This window comes from Thamnophis sirtalis, unplaced genomic scaffold (genome assembly GCF_051295495.1).
Source record: "Thamnophis sirtalis isolate CommonGarterSnake01/CBP01778 unplaced genomic scaffold, rThaSir2_p1.2 scaffold_3, whole genome shotgun sequence".
NCBI classification, from domain to species: domain Eukaryota; kingdom Metazoa; phylum Chordata; class Lepidosauria; order Squamata; family Natricidae; genus Thamnophis; species Thamnophis sirtalis.
Genome location: NW_028261383.1, coordinates 37,110,688 through 37,131,013, shown reverse-complemented (window position 1 = coordinate 37,131,013; position 20,326 = coordinate 37,110,688). Strand labels below are relative to the sequence as shown.

The 20,326-nt window shown below is 44.2% G+C and overlaps 1 protein-coding gene across 2 annotated transcripts in view; it reads right to left on the bottom strand.

Moving 5' to 3' along the window:
• The window catches only part of LOC106554258 (laminin subunit beta-1), a 106,021-nt gene that overhangs the window by 8,646 nt on the left and 77,049 nt on the right, over window positions 1–20,326 (bottom strand). For both annotated transcript variants that reach the window (XM_087708709.1, XM_087708710.1), the window contains exons 27-33: window positions 17,950–18,134; window positions 16,814–17,055; window positions 15,275–15,478; window positions 12,725–12,869; window positions 11,641–11,848; window positions 9,459–9,600; window positions 257–433 (exon numbers count right to left, since the gene is read on the bottom strand). In XM_087708709.1, coding sequence (XP_087564835.1) covers window positions 257–433; window positions 9,459–9,600; window positions 11,641–11,848; window positions 12,725–12,869; window positions 15,275–15,478; window positions 16,814–17,055; window positions 17,950–18,134 — 1,303 coding nt within the window. The remainder of the gene's footprint in view (window positions 1–256; window positions 434–9,458; window positions 9,601–11,640; window positions 11,849–12,724; window positions 12,870–15,274; window positions 15,479–16,813; window positions 17,056–17,949; window positions 18,135–20,326) is intronic.

Sequence of the window (20,326 nt, the reverse complement as noted above, 5' to 3'; positions counted from 1 at the left end):
ACAACAAGGCGGGGAAAACATGTCAAGGAGCAGTTCTGGAATTCTTCTGTTTTTCAACCTTGGCAGCTGTAGGATACGTGGACTTCAACTCCCACAATTCCCCAGCCAGCATGAATTCTGGGAGCTGAAGTCCACACATTTTAAAAGTTTCCAAGGTTGAGAAACACTGTGCTAGAATGTTAATCCACAATTCGTTACTCCCAGCATGGAAAACAGTTGCCTGTAATGAAAGCAATGACGCCGATGGGTCTCTTACATTTTTAAGCCGGAGGGCTATGTTAGTGGCACGCTCAGCTTTTCCCGTGGCCTGCTGAGCCTGGCGCTGATTGTCCTGGGACTTCTTTTGTAAGGTGGCCACATCCTGCGCCAAGTCTTTCAGACGCCGTTCCAGTCGCAGTTCCTTGTTGAGGAGTGTTTCAAGCTGGCTCACAGCCTGAGAAGAAAAGAAAGTCACGAAGCATGGTTGACTTTTGAGAAAGGTTACATCCACATTCAGGGCACATCCATGCAAAAATGAGTTTTGGAATTGGGACTCCTCCATTATATCTCTGACACACAAAGATTGCAATTAATCAAAAGTTAATACAGTAAAATAATGTTTCCCAAATGTCTATGGAGAGTCTTGGTAATTCAGGTCATAGTTGTCCCAAAGATGCTTTTTCAACAGGCAAAAGAACTTTCTGTTTTTTCTTTGAAGACGTTTTGCTTCTCATCCAAGAAGAGCTGAAGAAGCTTCTTGGAAGAGAAGTGAAATGTCTTCAAAGGAAAAATAAGAAAGTCGGGTTGCCTCCTGAAAAAGCACCATGGGAGAACCGTGACCTGGATGACTGAGAATCTCTACAGGCAATTCGGGATGAACACCCTTTGAATGGTGTGGGAGTAGGAATGGATTTCTAGAGAGAAAAAAATGGCAGATTACAGGAACCAAGAGCACCATTTAGGTGACCCTGAGGACACAAATAAACCTCCAAGGGTTTCAACGATCCTCTAAAAAGGATGCAAATGACCAGCTGTGATCAAGGAGTATAAATCCTTCCATTCCCCACTATCCTGTCAGAGCTGAATAAGCTTCTTGAAAGAGAAGCAAAAAAACCACACACACACACACACACACACACACAAACACCAGTCAAGTTGCCTCCTGAAAAAGCACCTTTGGGATGCTTCCCAAATGTTTTTCTTCATTATCCCAAGAAAGTCCCTAAAATTGACTTTAAGTCCATTTTATTTGTGTCCTGCCTTTTTGGGGAGGGAGGTCAATCATTTCTTTAAATGGTTGCTAAAAAATTGATAATGATAATAATGTATACAATGTTTCATGTTATGATATGCAATAATTGGATATGAATATTGAATGATACCCATGAAGGGAAGATTAGAAAACCTTTTGGATTATATATTAAGGTCAATTAAAAAAAGAACTAAATTAGATAGAGTCAAGTTTTGACTATTAGGGGGAAAATGTTATGATATAGGGTATAGTCAAATAAAGAAGGGATAATGATAAATAGTTTATATATAGGTATAGGTACATCATAAGGAAACTGGATGTAAATTGTAAACAGTGTTTTGAAAAGGAGGATTGGAAAATTTTGTTACTAAATATTATGGATGTTTAGCTAGAATAGGACTTAAGGACTCAGTACTATTGGAGGATTTTAGAAATATGCCAGTATGTGGTTATGTATTAAATGTTGGTATATTTTATGATGAAGGGCGTTTAAACAATGATAGTCAAATAAAATTGGAGGTATGATGGTGGTAACATATATAAACATTGGAGTTAAAATACTTGAGTTAATATGAACTATACTTGATGACGGTGGAAGAGATGCACGAAACTCTTTTGTAACCAACTGATACACTTTCTACAGTATGTAAAGAAAGAAGGTTTTATGTGTTATGTTTGTTTTGAAAATAAAAAATAAAAAAAAAATTTTTTAAAAAAGGAGACATCGTCAGTGCGCTTTGATTTGTGCTTGTCCATCCAGCGCACTGACGATGTCTCCTCTAATAGCGACGAAATATTTGCAACCAAATTGCCAAGCTCGGAGCTCAGCTCAACAGCCCAACTACCAACCCGAGTTACTTATATTCAAATACATTTCATAATTATATGTTTCTTTAGAATATCCAAGAAGGCTTTAACCATCAATCTATTCATGTGCAAGCATAAAAAAAACCCGATTGATTTGATTGTCTATGATGAAAGCCTTGAAAGAATTACTGAAAGTCCAAGTATAGTAAGAAGGTCTGAATGTGAGACGTCACGAGCGGATCAGAGAAAAATCATCTTGGAAGAAAGGAAGGAAGGAAGGGAAAGAAAAAAAAAGTATACTAACTGTAAGAGAAAGCATGAGCCTAGCATGAAGCAGCATTAGAAGATAGACTAATCTCCTAATACAGGAGGAGCCAGGATTAATAGAAAATGAGTGTAAGAAAAGGGGATTTGGAAGTTAACGTGGAACAGAATGATAAGAATTAAGCTGCAGATGACAGAGAGTTTGTAGAATGACATTAATATGAACTATGAAAAAGAATGCTTGCTGGAAGGATAAAGTTGTAGATAAGAAAAATTGAACAGAAGAAAATGAGTGATGCAACAAATTAGAGAAAGATACTGTATAATATATAGGGCAATGAAATGATAGTTGCAAAGGATGCACAGATACTCCTTGACTTACAAACGTCATTGAGGGCAGAATTGTCCCAAAGGTGCTTTTTCAGGAGGCAACTGGACTTTCTTGTTTTTTTCTTTTGAAGAAATTTCGCTTCTCACCATGACCTGGATGACTGAGATTCTCTACAGACTTTTAGCTATACAATTTGGGACGAACGCCCTTTGAATGGTATGGGAGTAGGAATGGATTTCCAGAGTTAAAAAATGGCAGATTACAGGAACCAGGAGCACTGCTCAGGTGACCCTGAGGACACAGATAAACTTTTTAGACTGTTGTTGACTGTACTTCAGCAACAGTCCAAAAAGATGCAGATGACCAACTGTCTGCAAAGAATATAAATCCTTCCATTCCCCACTGTCCTGTCAGAGCTGAAGAAGCTTCTTGGATGAGAAGCGAAACGTTTTCAAAAGAAAAAAAAAAGAAAGTCTAGTTGCCTCCTGAAAAGAAACACCTTTGGGACAACCATGACCTGGATGACTGAGAATCTCTATAGCCGTGATGGAGAACGTATGGCACGCATGCCAGAGGTGCAGGGGTGGGTTCCTGCCAGTTCTAACCTCTTCTATACAAGAGGTTCCACAAATCTACAGTGCCATTTAGAACCGGTTCTAGCTCCCTCCCCCCTGCCTGTCTGCACATCATCAAGATGAGAAGCGAGAGGAGGAATTCTGGGAGTTGAAGTCCACAAGTCTTAAAGCTGTCAAATTTGAACACCCCTGGGTTTTCCCCCCCTAAAGATTAGGGGTGCAAGGGTCTTCTAACTTGACAGCTTTAAGACTTGCACACTTCAATGCCAGAGTTTCTGAGCCAACATTTTGGTTGCTAAGCAAGAGCATTGCTAAGTGAGTGTCACCACATTTTACAAGTTGGCCACACCCACCCAGCCACATGACTGTCAAGCCACTCCCATCCGGTCACATGGCCAGCAAGCCACTCTCACCTGGTCACATGCCCGACAAGCCACTCCCACAAAGCAGGCCACACCTACAGAAGAGGTTCTAAAAATTTTGAAACCCATCACTGCAGAGGTGGCACACAGAGCCCTCTCTGTGGGCATGTGCGCCATCGCCAGCTACTCATCTGGTGTCTGGCGTGCACATGTGCGTGCCGGAGTGCCAAATGGCCAAAGACCAGCTGGGCGGTGTGCATGTGTGTGCTGGCCAGCTGGTCTTCAAGTTTCCAGGGCTCCAGCATGTGTATGCAATCACATGCGTGCCGGACACAAGAAGACCAGGTAGCTGGCAAGTGCATGCACACTGCCCAGCTGTTCTTCAAGTTTACGGGGCTCACACGCACATTCCAGTTTGGGGCAAAAAGTTTTGCCATCACTGCTCTATAGTCTTTGAGGCCAGAATTACAGTCATAAGTGCTGTTGGTCATAAAATAATTCTATGACCTTTTTTTGCAGGGGTCACAGCTTTGCCAAACAGATCAAACTGCCAATGTTCAGCAAAACCATCCTAAAATCCAGTCACATGATTGTGGGAGGCTGTAAATGACTATAAAAGTGACCATGTTGCCCAAGGGCCTGAAATTTTGATCATGTGATGATGATGAGGGCAACCATCAGAACTTCAAATCTGGCTGGTAAGTAGCCCCAAGGTGGTCCCGTCGTAACTTGGAACGGTCACTAGTCAAAGATTACCTGTATCTATTTTTCTGCTAAATCTGCCTTCTGGTGTTTAAGAATAATAAGGTGTCAGAGAATTTTTTTAAAATCTTCCATAATCAGAAAAGTAACCATCTCATTTCCATCTCATAAACAACCCCTCAGTCTGAAGTTTTAGTTAGTGCAATACCATTTTGCTTATTTTAATTATTTCATAAAAATAAACTGGCAAGATCGGTATATATATATATTTGACAGATTATACTGATAAGAGAGTATGGATTACTGGGACCATTTCATAGTAGCCATGATAGGATTTTGTAGTAGAAGTAACAGTCTGGCCGCACCATAATGGCCTAAATTTATATTTATGTTTGTGTGTATATGACATTTTAGCATTACGAATTTGGTATTGCAAATACACCTACCATGTATTAACTGTCACCCCATAATGTTGGGGGCATGTACAATACATATTCGATTCAGGCTAAGGCTAGATTGGTAGACATTCTGTATGCAGACTGATGCCAAGATCATTTAAAAATGGACTAGAAGAGCCAGATGGTAGCGTCCGCCGAGTCTCGCCCAGCCGCCCTGTTTGGGATAACCCGCTCCCTCCTAAATAGGAGGGAGACGGGGAACCCCATACAGGGAAGGGCTGAGGAATATAGTCAGTTCTTGGCGGACAAAATTGCTCGGTTTCGATCGGAACTGGACTCCACCCCTGCAGATCCAGCCGGGACACAGGGGAATAACTTGGTAGACCATCTCTGGGTTGAGTTTCAGGATGTTGCCTCTGGGGATGTGGACAAGGCTATGCGAGCTGTGAGTTCCTCCACCTGTATACTGGACCCGTGTCCCTCTTGGCTGACTGCCAACAGCAGAGAGGTGACACGAGGCTGGATCCAGGCGGTTGTCACCGCCTCTCTTCGGGAGGGACCCCTCCCCACCGCACTTAAGGCGGCGGTGGTGAGGCCCCTCCTGAAGAAACCGTCCTTGGATCCAGCAGTTCTTAACAACTATCGTCCAGTCTCCAACCTCCCCTTTCTGGGGAAGGTTGTTGAGAAGGTGGTGGCCTTACAGCTTCAGCGTACCTTGGAGGAAGCTAACTACCTTGACCCCTTCCAGTCTGGCTTCAGGCCCGGTTACAGCACTGAAACCGCTTTGGTCGCATTGACCGATGATCTCTGGAGAGCCAGAGATGGAGGCTATGCGTCCATCCTGGTTCTCCTTGACCTCTCAGCGGCTTTCGATACCATCGACCATGGTATCCTTCTGCGACGACTGCGGGAGGTGGGGGTGGGCGGCACTGTTTTACAGTGGTTCTCCTCCTACCTCTCGGACAGGTCGCAGTCGGTGTTGGTAGGGAGGGAGAGATCGTCCCCGAGGCCCCTAACCTATGGGGTGCCGCAGGGTTCGGTTCTGTCCCCCCTGCTATTTAACATATACATGAAACCGCTGGGCGAGATCATTCGGAGGCACGGGATTAAGTACCATCAATATGCGGACGATACGCAGTTGTATCTGTCCGCCCCGTGCCAACTCAATGAAGCGGTGGACGTGATGAACCGGGGCCTTGAGGCTGTTAAAGACTGGATGAGAGCTAACAAACTGGTACTCAACCCGGAAAAGACCGAGTGGCTGTTGTGTTTTCCTCCCAAAAATTTGGTAAACGTTCCATCAATCAGGCTGGGGGGGCAAAATTTATTCCCCTCAGATAGGGTCCGCAACTTGGGAGTCCTCCTGGACCCACAGCTGAGTTTTGACCACCATTTGTCGGCTGTGACCAGGGGGGCATTTGCCCAGGTTCGCCTGGTGCGCCAGTTGCGGCCCTACCTGAACCGGGAGGCTCTCACAACAGTCACTCGAGCCCTTGTGATCTCTAGGCTGGAATACTGCAATGTGCTCTACATGGGGCTGCCCTTGAAGAGCATCCGGCGACTTCAGCTAGTCCAGAACGCGGCCGCGCGAGTGATCATGGGCGCACCACGGTTCGCCCATATAACACCAATCCTCCGTGAGCTGCGCTGGCTACCTGTTGATCGTCGGGTGCACTTCAAGGTCTTACTTACCACCTATAAAGCGCTCCATGGTAGTGGATCTGACTATTTGAGAGACCGCCTCCTGCCAATTACCTCCCTGCGTCCCATCAGATCGCACAGAGTAGGCCTCCTCCGAATTCCATCCGCCAGTCAGTGCCGACTGGCGACTACGCGGAGGAGAGCCTTCTCAGTTGCAGCTCCGACATTATGGAACAACCTCCCCGTGGAGATCCGTACCCTCACCACAGTCCAGGCCTTCCGCACAGCCCTCAAGAACTGGCTATCCCGTCAGGCCTGGGGATAGGATTACTCTCACCCCGCCCGAATGTTGAGTGAATGTTGTGTTTTTATGACCAATTTCCTTTTAATCACGATTTTTTTTTTTTTCTTTTTAAGTTTTGTCTTGCACCCCCTTCCCTTTATTGTTGTAAGCCGCCCTGAGTCCCCTCAGGGAAAAGGGCGGCATATAAATTTGCAATAAAACATAAAAAAAAAAAAAAAAAACAGATAAAGCAGGGATACTGTGGAGGTGAGATAAGCTATATTTAATGCATTAACCAGAGGCCTTTGAAAAGGGTGCTGATATATGGTGAAGTGAACTTACAAACAACAACGGATACTTAAGAGAGGGAAGTGTAACTCCTTCAATGAGCTTGGTACTACTAGGCACTGTTTCCCAACTCTGATAAGTTAAGATGTGTGCTGGCTGGGGAATTCTGGGAGTTGGAATCCACTCATCTTCAAGTGGCCAAGGTTGAGGAATACTGCTATTAGGTATGTATGTCATGGTTCCCTAACTGGTGAAAAGCCAGTACTGCCAATAAGGTAAAGGTTTCCCTTGCACATGTGTGCTAGTAATTCCCGACTCTAGGGGGCGTGTTCATCTCCGTTTCAAAACCGAAGAGCCAGCGCTGTGCAAAGATGTCTCCGTGGTCATGTGGCCGGCATGACTAAACACCAAAGGTGCATGGAACGCTGTTACCTTCCCACCAAAGGTGGTTCCTATTTTTCTATTTGCATTTTTAACATGCTTTTGAACTGTTAGGTTGGCAGAAGCTGGGACAAGTAATGGGAGTTCACTCCATTATGCGGCGCTAGGGATTCAGACTGCTGAACTGCCGACCTTTCTGATCGTCAAGCTCAGTGTCTTAGCCACTGAGCCACCGCGTCCTTTTTGGTGTAGCTAAATATGGTGTATCTAATTAAATTTGTACGTTGAGAAAACAGAATGCCTCGGAGTTCAATTTGTGATGCATGCATTACTTGGAACCTGACAATATAAATGTTAACTAAAACTTCATAGAATCATAATCCACTGGCTTAATACAGGTAGTCCTCGACGTACAACAGTTCACTGAGTGACCGTTCAAAGCTACAACAAAACTGAAAATAAGTGACTTCAGACTATTTCTTTTCACACTTTGAAGCATCCCCATGATCATGTGATCAAAATTCAGACGCCTGGCGACTGACTCACATTTATAACGGTTTGAGCGTACCAAGATCACGTGATCACATTTTGCAACCTTCTGACGAGCAAAGTCAAAGGGGAAGCCGGATTCACTTAACAACCATGTTACTAACTTATCAACTGCAGTGATTCACTTGACAACTGTGGCAAGAAAAGTCATAAAATGAAAGGTCATAAAATCAGACAAATGTCTGATTTAACCACAAAAATTTTGGGTGGGCTCAGTTGTGGTCATAAGTAAAGCACTACCTGTGTTAAAGAGGTTTTGCTCTTAGGAAATAGCCATTACATTTTCAGCTTTGGGGTGACATTAAAGAGCATTTCCTTAAATGCCAGTCTTGGGTGATGCTGAAAAGCAAAAAAAAAAAAAAAGGATTGATTCATTCATTATGTGGCCATCAAGTTCCTTTCAACTCCTAGAGAACACTTAGATAAGAGTTTTTCCGGGACATTGTAACCTGTCTTTCATGTTTCTCAAAGGTTTCACTTTATTGTGACCCGCCGGCGGCCAGTGGAGCTGGCAGCAGAGTTGGACAGTGAGGAGGAGGTTGTGGGGGAACATAGGCCATTCCTGGGGGTTGAGGAAAGCTCAGACGAGGGCTCTGTGTCGGAGGCATAGAGGGAGCCAGAGAGCAGTGAGGCAGAGGCACAGTTGGAGCCTGTTCCCAGTGAGTGCATGCACAGAATTGCCAGAAGACAAAAACAACTAAAGAAGCAGTCGACGGGAGTAAAGCCACACCTTGGAGGTGATTGGTCCCTCCCATAGGAAACAAAAGAGGAGCAGATGCGGAGGGGTTTTTGCAGGAAACAATTCATTCCTTCGGTCGTTTCAAGAGTGGAAAGTTCTGTTTGTGACTTAAGAGACTCTGTGCCAAGTTTTGCCTTGTCCTCCATTTGGAAACTAGTTATCTGGCAGCTCGTCAAGCGAGATAAGGTTCGTGTTGATAAATATTCCTCTGAAAGATTGTTTGCCAAGCCTTGCTAACTGTGAATGAAAGGAATTCACAGTCGTGTAAATAAAAGCGGTTTTGCCGGGGCCAAGGCTCTGTTTCATTGCTTGTTAAGGAAGCCTAGGTCAGAACACACTTATCACCACTGAACTAGAGTCCAAAAGTGCTTTGCATCTGGTTAATCCCTGGATGGGAGATGTCAAGAAAATACCAGGGCTATAAATTAATCTGGGAGTACAAATACAAGACCCAAGAGAAGGCAGCAGTTACTTTGTTGACAAGGAAATGGCATCCCTGAAAACAGGTGGAACTGAGTTTGAGTCTTACCTGCAGAATCACGGAAGGGCAGAATGAAAGGCCGGGTACAGAAAATACTCCAGAACTGTCCACTGATATAGCGCTTAGACTTATATACCGCTTCATAGAGCTTTTACAGCCCTCTCTAAGCGGTTTACAAAGTCAGCCTATGGCCCCCAACAATCCGGGTCCTCATTTTACCCACCTCGGAAGGATGGAAGGCTGAGTCAACCTTGAACCTGGTGAGATTCGATGTGCCAAATTGCAGGCAGCTGACAGTCAGCAGAGGTAGGCTGCAGTACCGCACTCTGACCACTGCACCACCACAGAATATCTGAAAAGCTATCCAGGGTCTTGATTAACTCACAACTCCCTTCCTTCCAAAAATTACAACCTTCTGCACTTCACCTGTTTGACTTTGCCTTCCACACTCTGGATGGCTTCCTTTGTCTTTTTCAGCGCTTGCTCAGCTGCCTTCACTTTCTTCTTGGCGCTGTCCAGTACTCCAGAGGTTTCCGCCACCGTTTCCTGTACACCTTCTGCTTTTTCCCTGTGGGCAACAAAACCAAAGAACTTCATCGCATTTCACCAAGATAACGGTTATTGCAGATGAAGCTTTGGGGATGAAACTACAGGTACTTCCTCTACTGGATCAAAAAATGGACAAACAATCTCAATACATAATCATACCCATACTCACTGCAGCCAGGATTGTCTTCGCACAAAACTGGAAAAAAATCAATACACCCTCAGATGAAACTACAATCAGGAAAATACTCGAATGCGCAGAAATGGATAAAATGACAATAGAACTAAAAGAAAGAGAAGAATCGGACTTCTATAAAGTATGGAATAAAATGTACAAGTGGCTAGAAAACAGAAGCCAAGACAGAAAATAGAGAATGCAAATATATGGGGATATAAATAATGAATACTATTATATGTGTTAATATTATTATTATAGGACAAGGTTAGGTTAGGTTAGGTTTATTAAACTTGTATGCCGCCCTATTCCCAAAGAGACTCAGGGCGGCTGACAAACCAATAGGGAAAGGGGGCAATACCAAAGACAAAACAAGACAACAACAAGTACAAAGACAAATTAAAAACTTCTCAATAGCCGCAACAGTTTGAGTGGGGCTGGGAACTCTCAGCCCCAGGGCTGCCGGAACAGCCAGGTCTTGACGGCTGTGCGGAAAGCCTGAAGGGTGGTGAGGGTCCGAATCTCCACTGGGAGATCGTTCCAAAGGGCCGGAGCAGCCACAGAGAAGGCCCTCCTCCGGGGGGTCGACAGTTGACATTGGCTAGCTGATGGCATCCGGAGGAGGCCTAATCTGTGGGATCTAATTGGTCGCAGGGAGGTAATTGGCAGGAGGCGGTCTCTCAAGTACCCAGGTCCGATACCATGTAGGGCTTTAAAAGTAACAACTTTTAAAGGTTATAGGGAGAGGAAGGCAACGCAGAAGGGAGAATTATAAAAACTAAGAAGGAAAACCGATATAGAAAGGTGTAAAATTACTGTATATCGTTATGTATGTTCTGTGTTTTGTTTTGTCTTATTGTGTTTTTTTTCTTTGCTGTGTCTTTCCTATTGTTTTTAAAGATCAAAACATTTAATAAAAATTATTGGGGGGAAAAAGAAACTAAAAGTAGTCCTCAGGTTATGATGGCCATCTGGAGTGGAATTTCTGTTGCTAAGCAATGCAGTTATAAACCACGATGATGACATGTAACCACGTCATTTTAGGCAAGAGCAATCCCAACAGTCCCGGCTGCTATCATAACCAAAAACCACGCCGCTTGTTAAGAGAAAACACTACGTGACCAGAGTCCTAGGCAAGCAGGCCAGAGGGTGAGGAGCTCTGGGGAGTGCAAATGAATGTGAGTTGGCCGGTGGGGGCCAGGGGTGGGCACGACTTAGTGTGTGCCAGCTAGTGAGGATAGCAGGCATGTGGTACTGAATGCAGGAAGACCAGCGGGGACCAATAGAGAGCATGGGCAGGAAGGTGGGTATTACAGAGATACCTACAGGTGGCCCTCAACTCACAAGTTTGTTGAGTGACCAAAATTACAACGGCACTGAAAAATGTGACTTATGACTCTTTTTGACAGTTATGACCTATGCAGCATCCCTGCGATCATGTGATCAAAATTCAGACGCTTGGTAACGGGTTCATACTTATGACCGTTGCTGTATCCCGAGATCATGTGATCCCCTTTTGCGACCTTCCCGCGAGCAAAGTCAACCAGGAAGCCAGATTCACTTTAACAACTGTGTTACTAACATATCAACTGTGGGCCTTGAGTTTGACACCCCCTGCAATATGCTAAAATGAGGGCTGCATCCTCACAACATAGCGAACCACAACGTGTGCAGTTTGGTCCAGTGTCAACCTTTGAACTTCAGAAGAGGATAATAAAAGATGAGAGGGACCCATCCTACCCAAGGTCACATCCTCTCATTGGCTCTTAAGCTTAGATCCTGGTTAAATGACCCAATCCTACAAAATATGTGACATGGTTATTTTTTTACCAAAAAAAATAATAATTAATAAAGTGGTTTGGTTTTGTTCCTGCCAGAGACACTTACCTGGCCTGTTCTGCTTTTGTCAGCAAATCCCTAGCAAGAGTTAGGTTTTGCACTGTACAGTTCAGGATAACGTCCACTCTGTTAAGCTGGCCGATTCTGTCCCAGATCTCCTTAATCAGACTGTCGATCTCACTTTGGCTGATGGGCTGGGGAATGTTCAGGACCCGCTGAGCCACCAGCTCAATGCTCTCTGGATCGGCACCTTCCTCTAGGGAGACAAGCACAGGCCTTTGATGCTCATCTAGTCACCAGTCACCAGCCTCGCCCCTGCCCCTCCAAACCAATTATTACAACATGAACAGAGGTGGGTTTCACGTAATTTTACCACTGGTTCGCCGTGCATGCGCATGTGAGCTTCTTCGCATGCGCGTAGGCTTCCACGCATGCACTTTGCTCGCACACGCGGCTTGCATGTCTGCACATGGCTTAGAAAACGTGGCTAAATAGGACGGCATAGCGCTGGGGTGGGTGGGCGGCTGGGCACAGGTAGCCACTACCGATTTGCTTGAACTAGTCTGAACTGGCTGAATACCACCACTGAATATGAACATTGTCAGAACACACTTCTATTACTAACACCCATATTTTCCTTCCTGCATAGGGCAAGAATGGGTGGAAGCTTTACAGAGGGAGACCTGAACTCAAAATAAAGAGGCATTTCTGGAGGGTGAGACTCCCTGCAATCATGAGAGCTTCATCACTGGCAGTTTTCAAGTAACGGTTGGATAGCTAAAAGTCTGTAGAGATTCTCAGTCATCCAGGTCATAGTTGTCCCAAAAGTGCTTTTTCAGGAGGCAACTGGACTTTCTGGATCTTTTTCTTTTGAAGACGTTTCGCTTCTCATCCAAGAAGCTTCTTCAGCTCTGACTGGATAGTGGGGAATGGAAGGTTGGATAACCATGTGTCTGGGGAGAGCATGAGGATTCCTGCCCTGGGCTGGGGATCAGATTAGAAGATCTCCAATATTTCTTCCAACCCTATGATTCTACGTAGGTAGGCTTTACATTTTATTAAGGCAGCAGGAGGATACATTTACTTTTCGACATGCTTTATCTCAGGTTTGGTGTGAGCAATGCTCTGATACCTGCTAGGAAGTCTTTTATCTTCTGGATGAATTCTCTCAGCTTGGCTGTGGATTTCTCCACCTGATTCCGTGCTCCTTGAGCGTGGTCCAAGATGTCCTGAGCGTGGTTCCTGGCATCCCGTGCCAGGTTCTGGACTTCTTGCACCTAGAATGGAAGCTTCAGCATAGCATTTCTCAGGGGCATCTAGTAGAGGTATCAAAAAAATGATGCCGTGACCATGTAATGCAGGGGTGTCAAACTCAAGGCCAGCGGGCCAGATGCGGTCCATGGGGTGCTTAGATCTGGCCTGCAGGGCCGCCCTGGAAACGGTGAAGGACCAGCCCGTAATACCTCTGCCAGTGAAAACAGAGCTCACGAGGAATGCATGAGGACCTCCCGAGCTCAATTTTTGCTGGCAGAGGGTTGCAGGAGGCCGTCACAGCCAAAAACGAAGCTCGGGAACCCATTTTTGCTGGCAGAGCGTTTGGGCCACCACAGGCGCCCTCGACCTGAGTGATGTCAAGCTGACCATGCCCGCCATAGCCACGCCTACCCCAGCCCCTGATGTCAAACACAACCTCAATGAAATTGAGTTTGACATCCCTGATGTAATGCATGTAGGAGGGGTTTTGTTTGAACAGCGGTAAATATTATCTTGATTTTTTTTTTCCAATTCAACCTATGCCATTTATTGTATTTTGAGTTTTTTGACAGTTTTGTGGGTACACATTGGAACTGTTCACAAGAGGAACAATATCCTGACTTTTAAGGAAGAATGTTTATTTACAGGTAGCCCTCGACTTACAACAGTTCATTTAGTGACCGTTCAAAGTTACAACGGCACTGAAAAAAGTGACTTATGACCATTTCCCACAGTTACGACCTTTGCAGCATCCCCATGCGCATGTGATCAAAATTCAGACACAAGGCAACTGGGTCATACTTATGACCATTGCAGCATCCTGGGTTCCACCTGCTGCCACTGCCAGTTCTCTCAAGGATGTGCCCCACGTGCACTTGATGCGTACTATGCGCGCATGCACAGTATTGAAAAAATGATGGCAGCAAGATGGCAGCATTTACAGCGCTGCCAATAGAACCGGTTCAGGGGTATGATAGGCCAAGTTACTACCTACTTGGCCAAACCAGTCGGAACTGGTAGGAACCCACCTCTGTGTCAGGCCTGCAGGCGGTTCCTTTTGGGATCTTTAGCCTGCCACACTAATATTCTATTCTACTATGCTGTTTCATTAGTGGGGAATTGGGAGGGGGAATATTAAGGAGTAGAATGTGATGTTGTCAAAATAAAAATTTCATTTGAAGCCCAAGGTCATCTTTTGTTCTCTACATCTCTGCACCTGACCGGAACTGGATGGGTGGAACTGCCAGCAGGGTAGTGGAAGATTGGACCATGTGATGGACTTGTGCGTGTGGGGGCAAGATCTTCAACTTTCAACTGGGTGGGGAAAACCAGGAAGCTTTCAGATTTGGGTTTTCCCAGATGTGCCAACATGGCTCTCTTAATAAATTGGAACTTTGAGCAATACTTTGCCTTGGACTCTGATTTAATTTTGGATGCTATTTGGAACTCTGACACTCTGATCCTGGGATCATGTGATTACCTTTTGCAACCTTTTGACAAGCAACATCAATGGGGATGCCAGATTCATTGGTTCACCGACAAAAGGGCAAACAACAAAACCGCGCCCGACTAAACCGCGGTGATAAAACCGCGTGTTCTAAAGCGCTCCGACAAATGAGCGCTGAATCGCGCTGACAACAGCACGGAGACTGTAAAACTAAACCTAACCCTGAACCTAACCCCTAAACGTAACGCTAAACGTAACGCTAAACGTAACGCTAAACCTAACCCTAAACCTAACCCTTAACCTAACCCTGAACCTAACCCTAACCCTAACCCTAACCCTAACCCTAACCCTTAACCTAACCCTAAACCTAACCCTTAACCTAACCCTAAACCTAACCCTAAACCTAACCTAACCCTAAACCTAACCCTAAACCTAACCTTAAACCTAATCCGAAACCTAACCCTTACCTTAAGTTAAATCGGCTTTCTGTCGACGCGCTATTGTAAAGTGCCCTTCTGTCTCCGCGCTGTTGTCGCCACGTTGATGACGTCGCTGTTTTAGCGACGCGGTTTAGTCGGGCGCGGTTTTGACATTCGCCCTTTTGTCGGGTCATGAGATTCATTAACAACCAGGTTAGTGACTTAGCTACTGCAGGATCACCTCATGGTGACATGGAAGGCAAACATGTTTAATAAATAAATAAATAAATAAATAAATAAATAAATAAATAAATAAATAAACAAATAAACAAATAAATAAATAAATAAATAAATAAATAAAATTAGTTTGGCAAGATTCCTATCAGTGGGCAAGTAGAAATATGCACACCATTCTGATCAGCTCCCTATGTCACCCTGGTTCGTTACAGCTGACAAAAGTACGTACATATATACATACGTTAAATCAACTAAGAAATGTTTTTCTACAAATTAACAGTATCTCATCATGGGATGCTTCCATACAGTCAGCCTGGCATTGTACCTTATTAACCATGGTGACCAGCTGACTTGCTGTGGTCTCCAGCTGCTGGGAGATGTTCTGGGCCGAATGTAGGGCCTTGATGGACACAGGAAGAGCTCCAGTACAATTAGGGCCTCCACAGTGCCTTTGGCCTGAAGTGTCCTTACAGGAAGCTCCTCCACAAGGAGCGTCTTCACAGGCCTCGTCTCCAAAACCTCCGCAGATCTAGGACAACAGACAAAGGTTATCCAGCAAAAAGAGATCATTGATGACCTCTGGACCTCATCAACAGACCAAGAATGAAAATGCCAGACTCGGGAACAAGGAGCAGGAAAGGGAAATGAATTCAATATGCATCTGACTGCTAACTTGTCTATTTTTTATTTGTTTGTTTAAACAATATGCATAAACCTAACTTTGATATCGGCATTTTTTCCAAATTCTGCAATGTGATTTCTATTAAAAATAACACACAAGGGAAAAATATCAACAAAATACAAATTGCCATGTATAAACATCTATTGCATTAAGGGATGTGGTGGAATGTAATATGGATTCCCAGGGGGAAGGGATTGCTTTCCAGAGGGCAAAGAGGAACAGAGCTTGGAAAGTTTGCTCAGCAGGAAGAGAGTTAAAACTAGCAGTTCCCAAGATTATAACTTATAGTTAAATGTAGCTGTAGCTATGTAGATAGTTGCTTTAGTCTGGCAAGATTCTGTCTATAGGTGAAGAACAATAAAGGAAACTACTCAGAAGTTACCATATTTTTCGGAGTATAAGACACACCCTTTTCCTTCAAAAAAGAGGGTGAAAATCTGGGTGCATCTTATACACTAAAGACAGCATTTTTTGCCTCCTGAAACCCCGCCCCTTCACCAAAATGGCTGTGCATAGCCTTTAGGAGCTGTTTTTTGCTCAATTTACACCCCCCCCCCCAGCCCTCAGGACTAATCAGCAAGGCTCCTAAAGGCTATGCATGCCCTTTTTTTGACAAAAGATTTTTTGCCCCCCCCCTCCCCCAGCACTCTACAAGCCTCCTAAAGGCTATTCATACCCTTTAAAAAAAAAACACCGAGAAAAACGGGCCATTTTTGGGAGGTCTGCAGAGTGCAAAAACTTTTTTTTAATTTGCCTCTTCAAAACCTTGGTGCGTCTTATACTCCGGTGCACTTTATACTCTGAAAAATCCGGTATTCCATATGCCATTCTTGATTCTCGAGGCCTGACGGGGAATATTTTAAAAATTGTGTGTATTAGACACCATAGCAAAGAAAAAATGTGTGTGTTTGGAAGCATACGCACCAAAAACATATACGTTTAGGTGACCATTCTTACAGAAAAGTTCTCAAATTCAACCTAGTAAACCTGGCTGGCTTGCAAACATCAAGAATGGGTGGGGGAGGGGAGGGAAACTTTTTAGAACTGGCAAACTTGCAGATTTGGCACTTTGGTCCATATGTAGTCTAACCAGAGGGCAGTTTGGGTAGGGCTACCATTTCATCTCCAGCAAACTCCTCTTGGCTTCTCCAATTGCTATTCCTTCCCTCTTATGGAACTTACTTTCTGGTTGATCCTGTTCAGGCTGAGGGCATCAACTTTTCGTTGGATAGTATTCAGAGCCTTTTGGTGAGCAGCTGCTCCCTTGCGAAAAGCCTCTCCTCTTTGTCTCAACAGCTCCACCGTGGCCAGCCGGGTATGTTTGGCTTGGACCACGGGACTTTGACGCCCTCTAACGGAGGTGTTGGCCTGCCTCAGGGCCTGTTCTGACTGCTGGAAGTACTCCACGATGCTACGGAAAGATTCTGCCGGCAGAGGAAAAACAGGATTTAATCGAGAAAGAAACATGACTTGTATGGATGCTCCTTTTATGTAACATGGCAACTACAATTAGAATAGAATAATAGAGTTGGAAGGGACCTTGGAGGTCTTCTAGTCCAACCCCCTGCTTAGGCAGGAAACCCTACACCGCTTCAGACAAATGGTTATCCAATCTCTTCTTAAAAACTTCCAGTGTTGGAGCATTTACAATTTCTGGAGGCAAATTGTTCCACTGATTAATTGTTCTAACTTTTAGGAAATTTCTCCTCAGTTCTAGGTTGCTCGTCTAGTTTTAATTAACAGCGGTCTTTTGTGTCATCCCTCAATAGAGTTTCTGCTGTGGGCCTGAACTAGTATGCTTTCTTTAATTTCTTTAATTCAGTTCAGTCATGGCTCGACTCTGAATCGATTCTAGGCTGCTCACATTATAGCAAAACAAGATAAAAGCACAATACTGCACAAAATAAATTGACAAGATGGGATCCAGCCACTCCATGCAAAAACATTCACAACTTCTAGAGGCAAGTCGTTCCACTGATTGATTGCTCTAACTGTCAGGAAATTTCTCCTCAGTTCTAGGTTGCTTCTTTCCTTGATTAGTTTCCACCTTTGGTTAGTTTGCTTTTCTGTCCTGTCCTCAGCTGCTTTGGAGAATAGCTTGACCCCCTCTTCCTTGTGGCAACCCCTGAGATATTGGAATGCTGCTATCATGTCATCCCTAGTCCTTCTTTTCATCAAACTCAATATGCCAAGTTCCTGCAACCGTTCTTCATGTGTTTTAACCTCCAGTCCCTAATCCTCTTTGTTGCTTTTCTCGGCACTCTCTAGAGTCTCCACATCTTTTTTTACACCGTGGCGACCAAAACTGGATTCCTTACCATTGAAGCTGGCATTTACCATCTTTCCCAGTTGACTTCTAAGGTAGTTGACAGTCTGGTTCAGTTCCTCTACTTGTTCATTCAATGCATTGAGTTGGTCCCTCTTCTCTGTGACTTTCCGTTCAGTGCTATCCAGGCACGAATCTGTATCTTGCAGGTTCTCCCACAGCTTATCCATGTCTGCCCTAAGAGAAGGAGGGCAACATAAGGGCACAGGTCCCACTCCGCCATATGCTTTTTGGCCAAGATGTTCCTTTCAATAAAGGTAGGATATACAGCTGGTCCTCGACCTACAACCATAATAGAGCCCAAACTTTCTGTTGCTAACCAAGATAGTTCTTAAGTGAGTTTTGCCCCATTTTGCGATCTTCCTTGCTCCAATAGTTATATGAATCACTGCAGCTGTTAAGTTAGTAACATGGTTGTTAAGTGAATCTGCCCTCCCCATTGGCTTTAGCTTGTCAGGAGGTTGCAAGGGATGATCTCTGGGACACTGCAACCATCAGAAGTACATGCCAGTTGCCAAGCATCTGAATTTTGATCACATGACCATGGGGATGCTGCAATGGTTGTAAGTGTGAGAAACGGTCGTAAGTCATTTTTCCCCGGGTCATTGTAACTTTGAATGGTCACTAAATGAATGGTTCTAAGTTGAGGACTAGCTGTAGATGAGACATAGAGGCAAAATAATTCAGTGGTCTGTATTCCCCTCCTGGGGGACCCCCTTCTGCTTTAAAAGAAAAACTTCAAAGTCAAATTCAGTAGGATTTGAAAAAGAAAAACAAGGAAAGCCATAATTTAAGGCACTCAAACAAAACCAGATCAATGGATATTATACAACCATGAATAGGATAGAGGACATGCAGCCAAGGGGTGGATATAAATGAAATACAGAAAGAAAATAATTCAGTGATGTATATATCCCCATTATTCCTCTTCCTCTCTTTAAAGGTTTAGAATTTTAATTCAGGAAGACTTTTCAAAGGAAAGGATAGAGATCCGTGGTGTTCAAAAAGTCATTAAAATAAACCCTAGAATTATCATTATAGGTAAAGTTCCAAAATTTTATGAACTACCGTATTTTTTGGAGTATAAGAGGCACCAGAGTATAAGACGCACCAACGTTTTGAAGAGGCAAATTAAAAAAAGAAAGTTTTTGCACTCTGCAAACCTTTCAAAAGCGGCCCCTTTTTTGCAAAAAGGGGCCTGTTTTATTTTTTATTTTTTTAAAAAGGCAAGGATAGCCTTTAGGAAGCTTGTAAGGTGTTCCTGGGGAATGGGGGGGGGAGGCGGGAAACAAGCAGAAAACAGCCCCATTTTTTGTCAAAAAAAGGGGATGGATAGCCTTTAGGAGGCTTATAGAGTGCTCCTCGGGGGTGGGGTGGGGCAAAATTAAGCAAGAAAAGGGCTGTTTTTTGCTCATTTCTGCCCTCCCCAGCCCCCAGGAGCTATCTGAAAGCTCTGCACAGCCATTTTGGTGAAGGGGTGGGATTTTGGGAGGCAAAAATGTTGTATTCAGTGTATAAGACGCACCCAGATTTTCAGCCTCTGTTTTGAGGGAAGAAGGTGCATCTTATATTCCGAAAAATACGGTATATGATTTTCAAGACCCTGTGTGTATGTATTGTTGTTTCTGTGAGAGCTGCAGTCCAAAGTACGGGTAGTCCTTGACTTAGAACAGTTCATTCAATGACCATTCAAAGTTACAACAGCACTGAAACAATTTGTCTTATGACTGTTTCTCATACCTTCAACTGTTGCAGTATCCCTATTGTCACATGATCAAAATTCAGAAACTTGGCAAATGACTTGTACTTATGACCGTTGCAGTGTCCCGGGGTCATGTGATGACCTTTTGCAACCTTCTGACAAGCAAAGTCAATAGGGAAGCCCGAGTCATTTAACAACCTAACTTAACAACTATAGTAATTCACTTAAGAACTGTGGCAAGAAAGATCATTAAACTAGGCAAAACTGACTTAACAAATCTCTCAGCAACAAAAATGTTGGGCTCCTTTGTGGTCATATGTCGAGAACTACCTGAACAGTGCCTCTTCAACAACTGTCCACCAGGGGGCAATAGGCAACAGATAGAGAGAGTAAGGATTTACTCTAGGTTCCTTTCTCACCTTGTCTGGTCTTTGTCCGCTAATCTGAGGCCACTTCCTTCTTCCTTGACGCAATTGGGATTGGAATGTCAGTAGCTAAGGCAGTCATTAAGTGAGCCGCACCCAATTATACAACCTTTTATGTTATGGTCATTAAGTGAATAATCACAATTGTTAAATGAATTATCCTGTTCCCCTGAAAATAAGACATCCCCAGATAATAAGCCCAATTAGGCTCTTGAGCGCATGCGCTAAAATAAGCCCTCCCC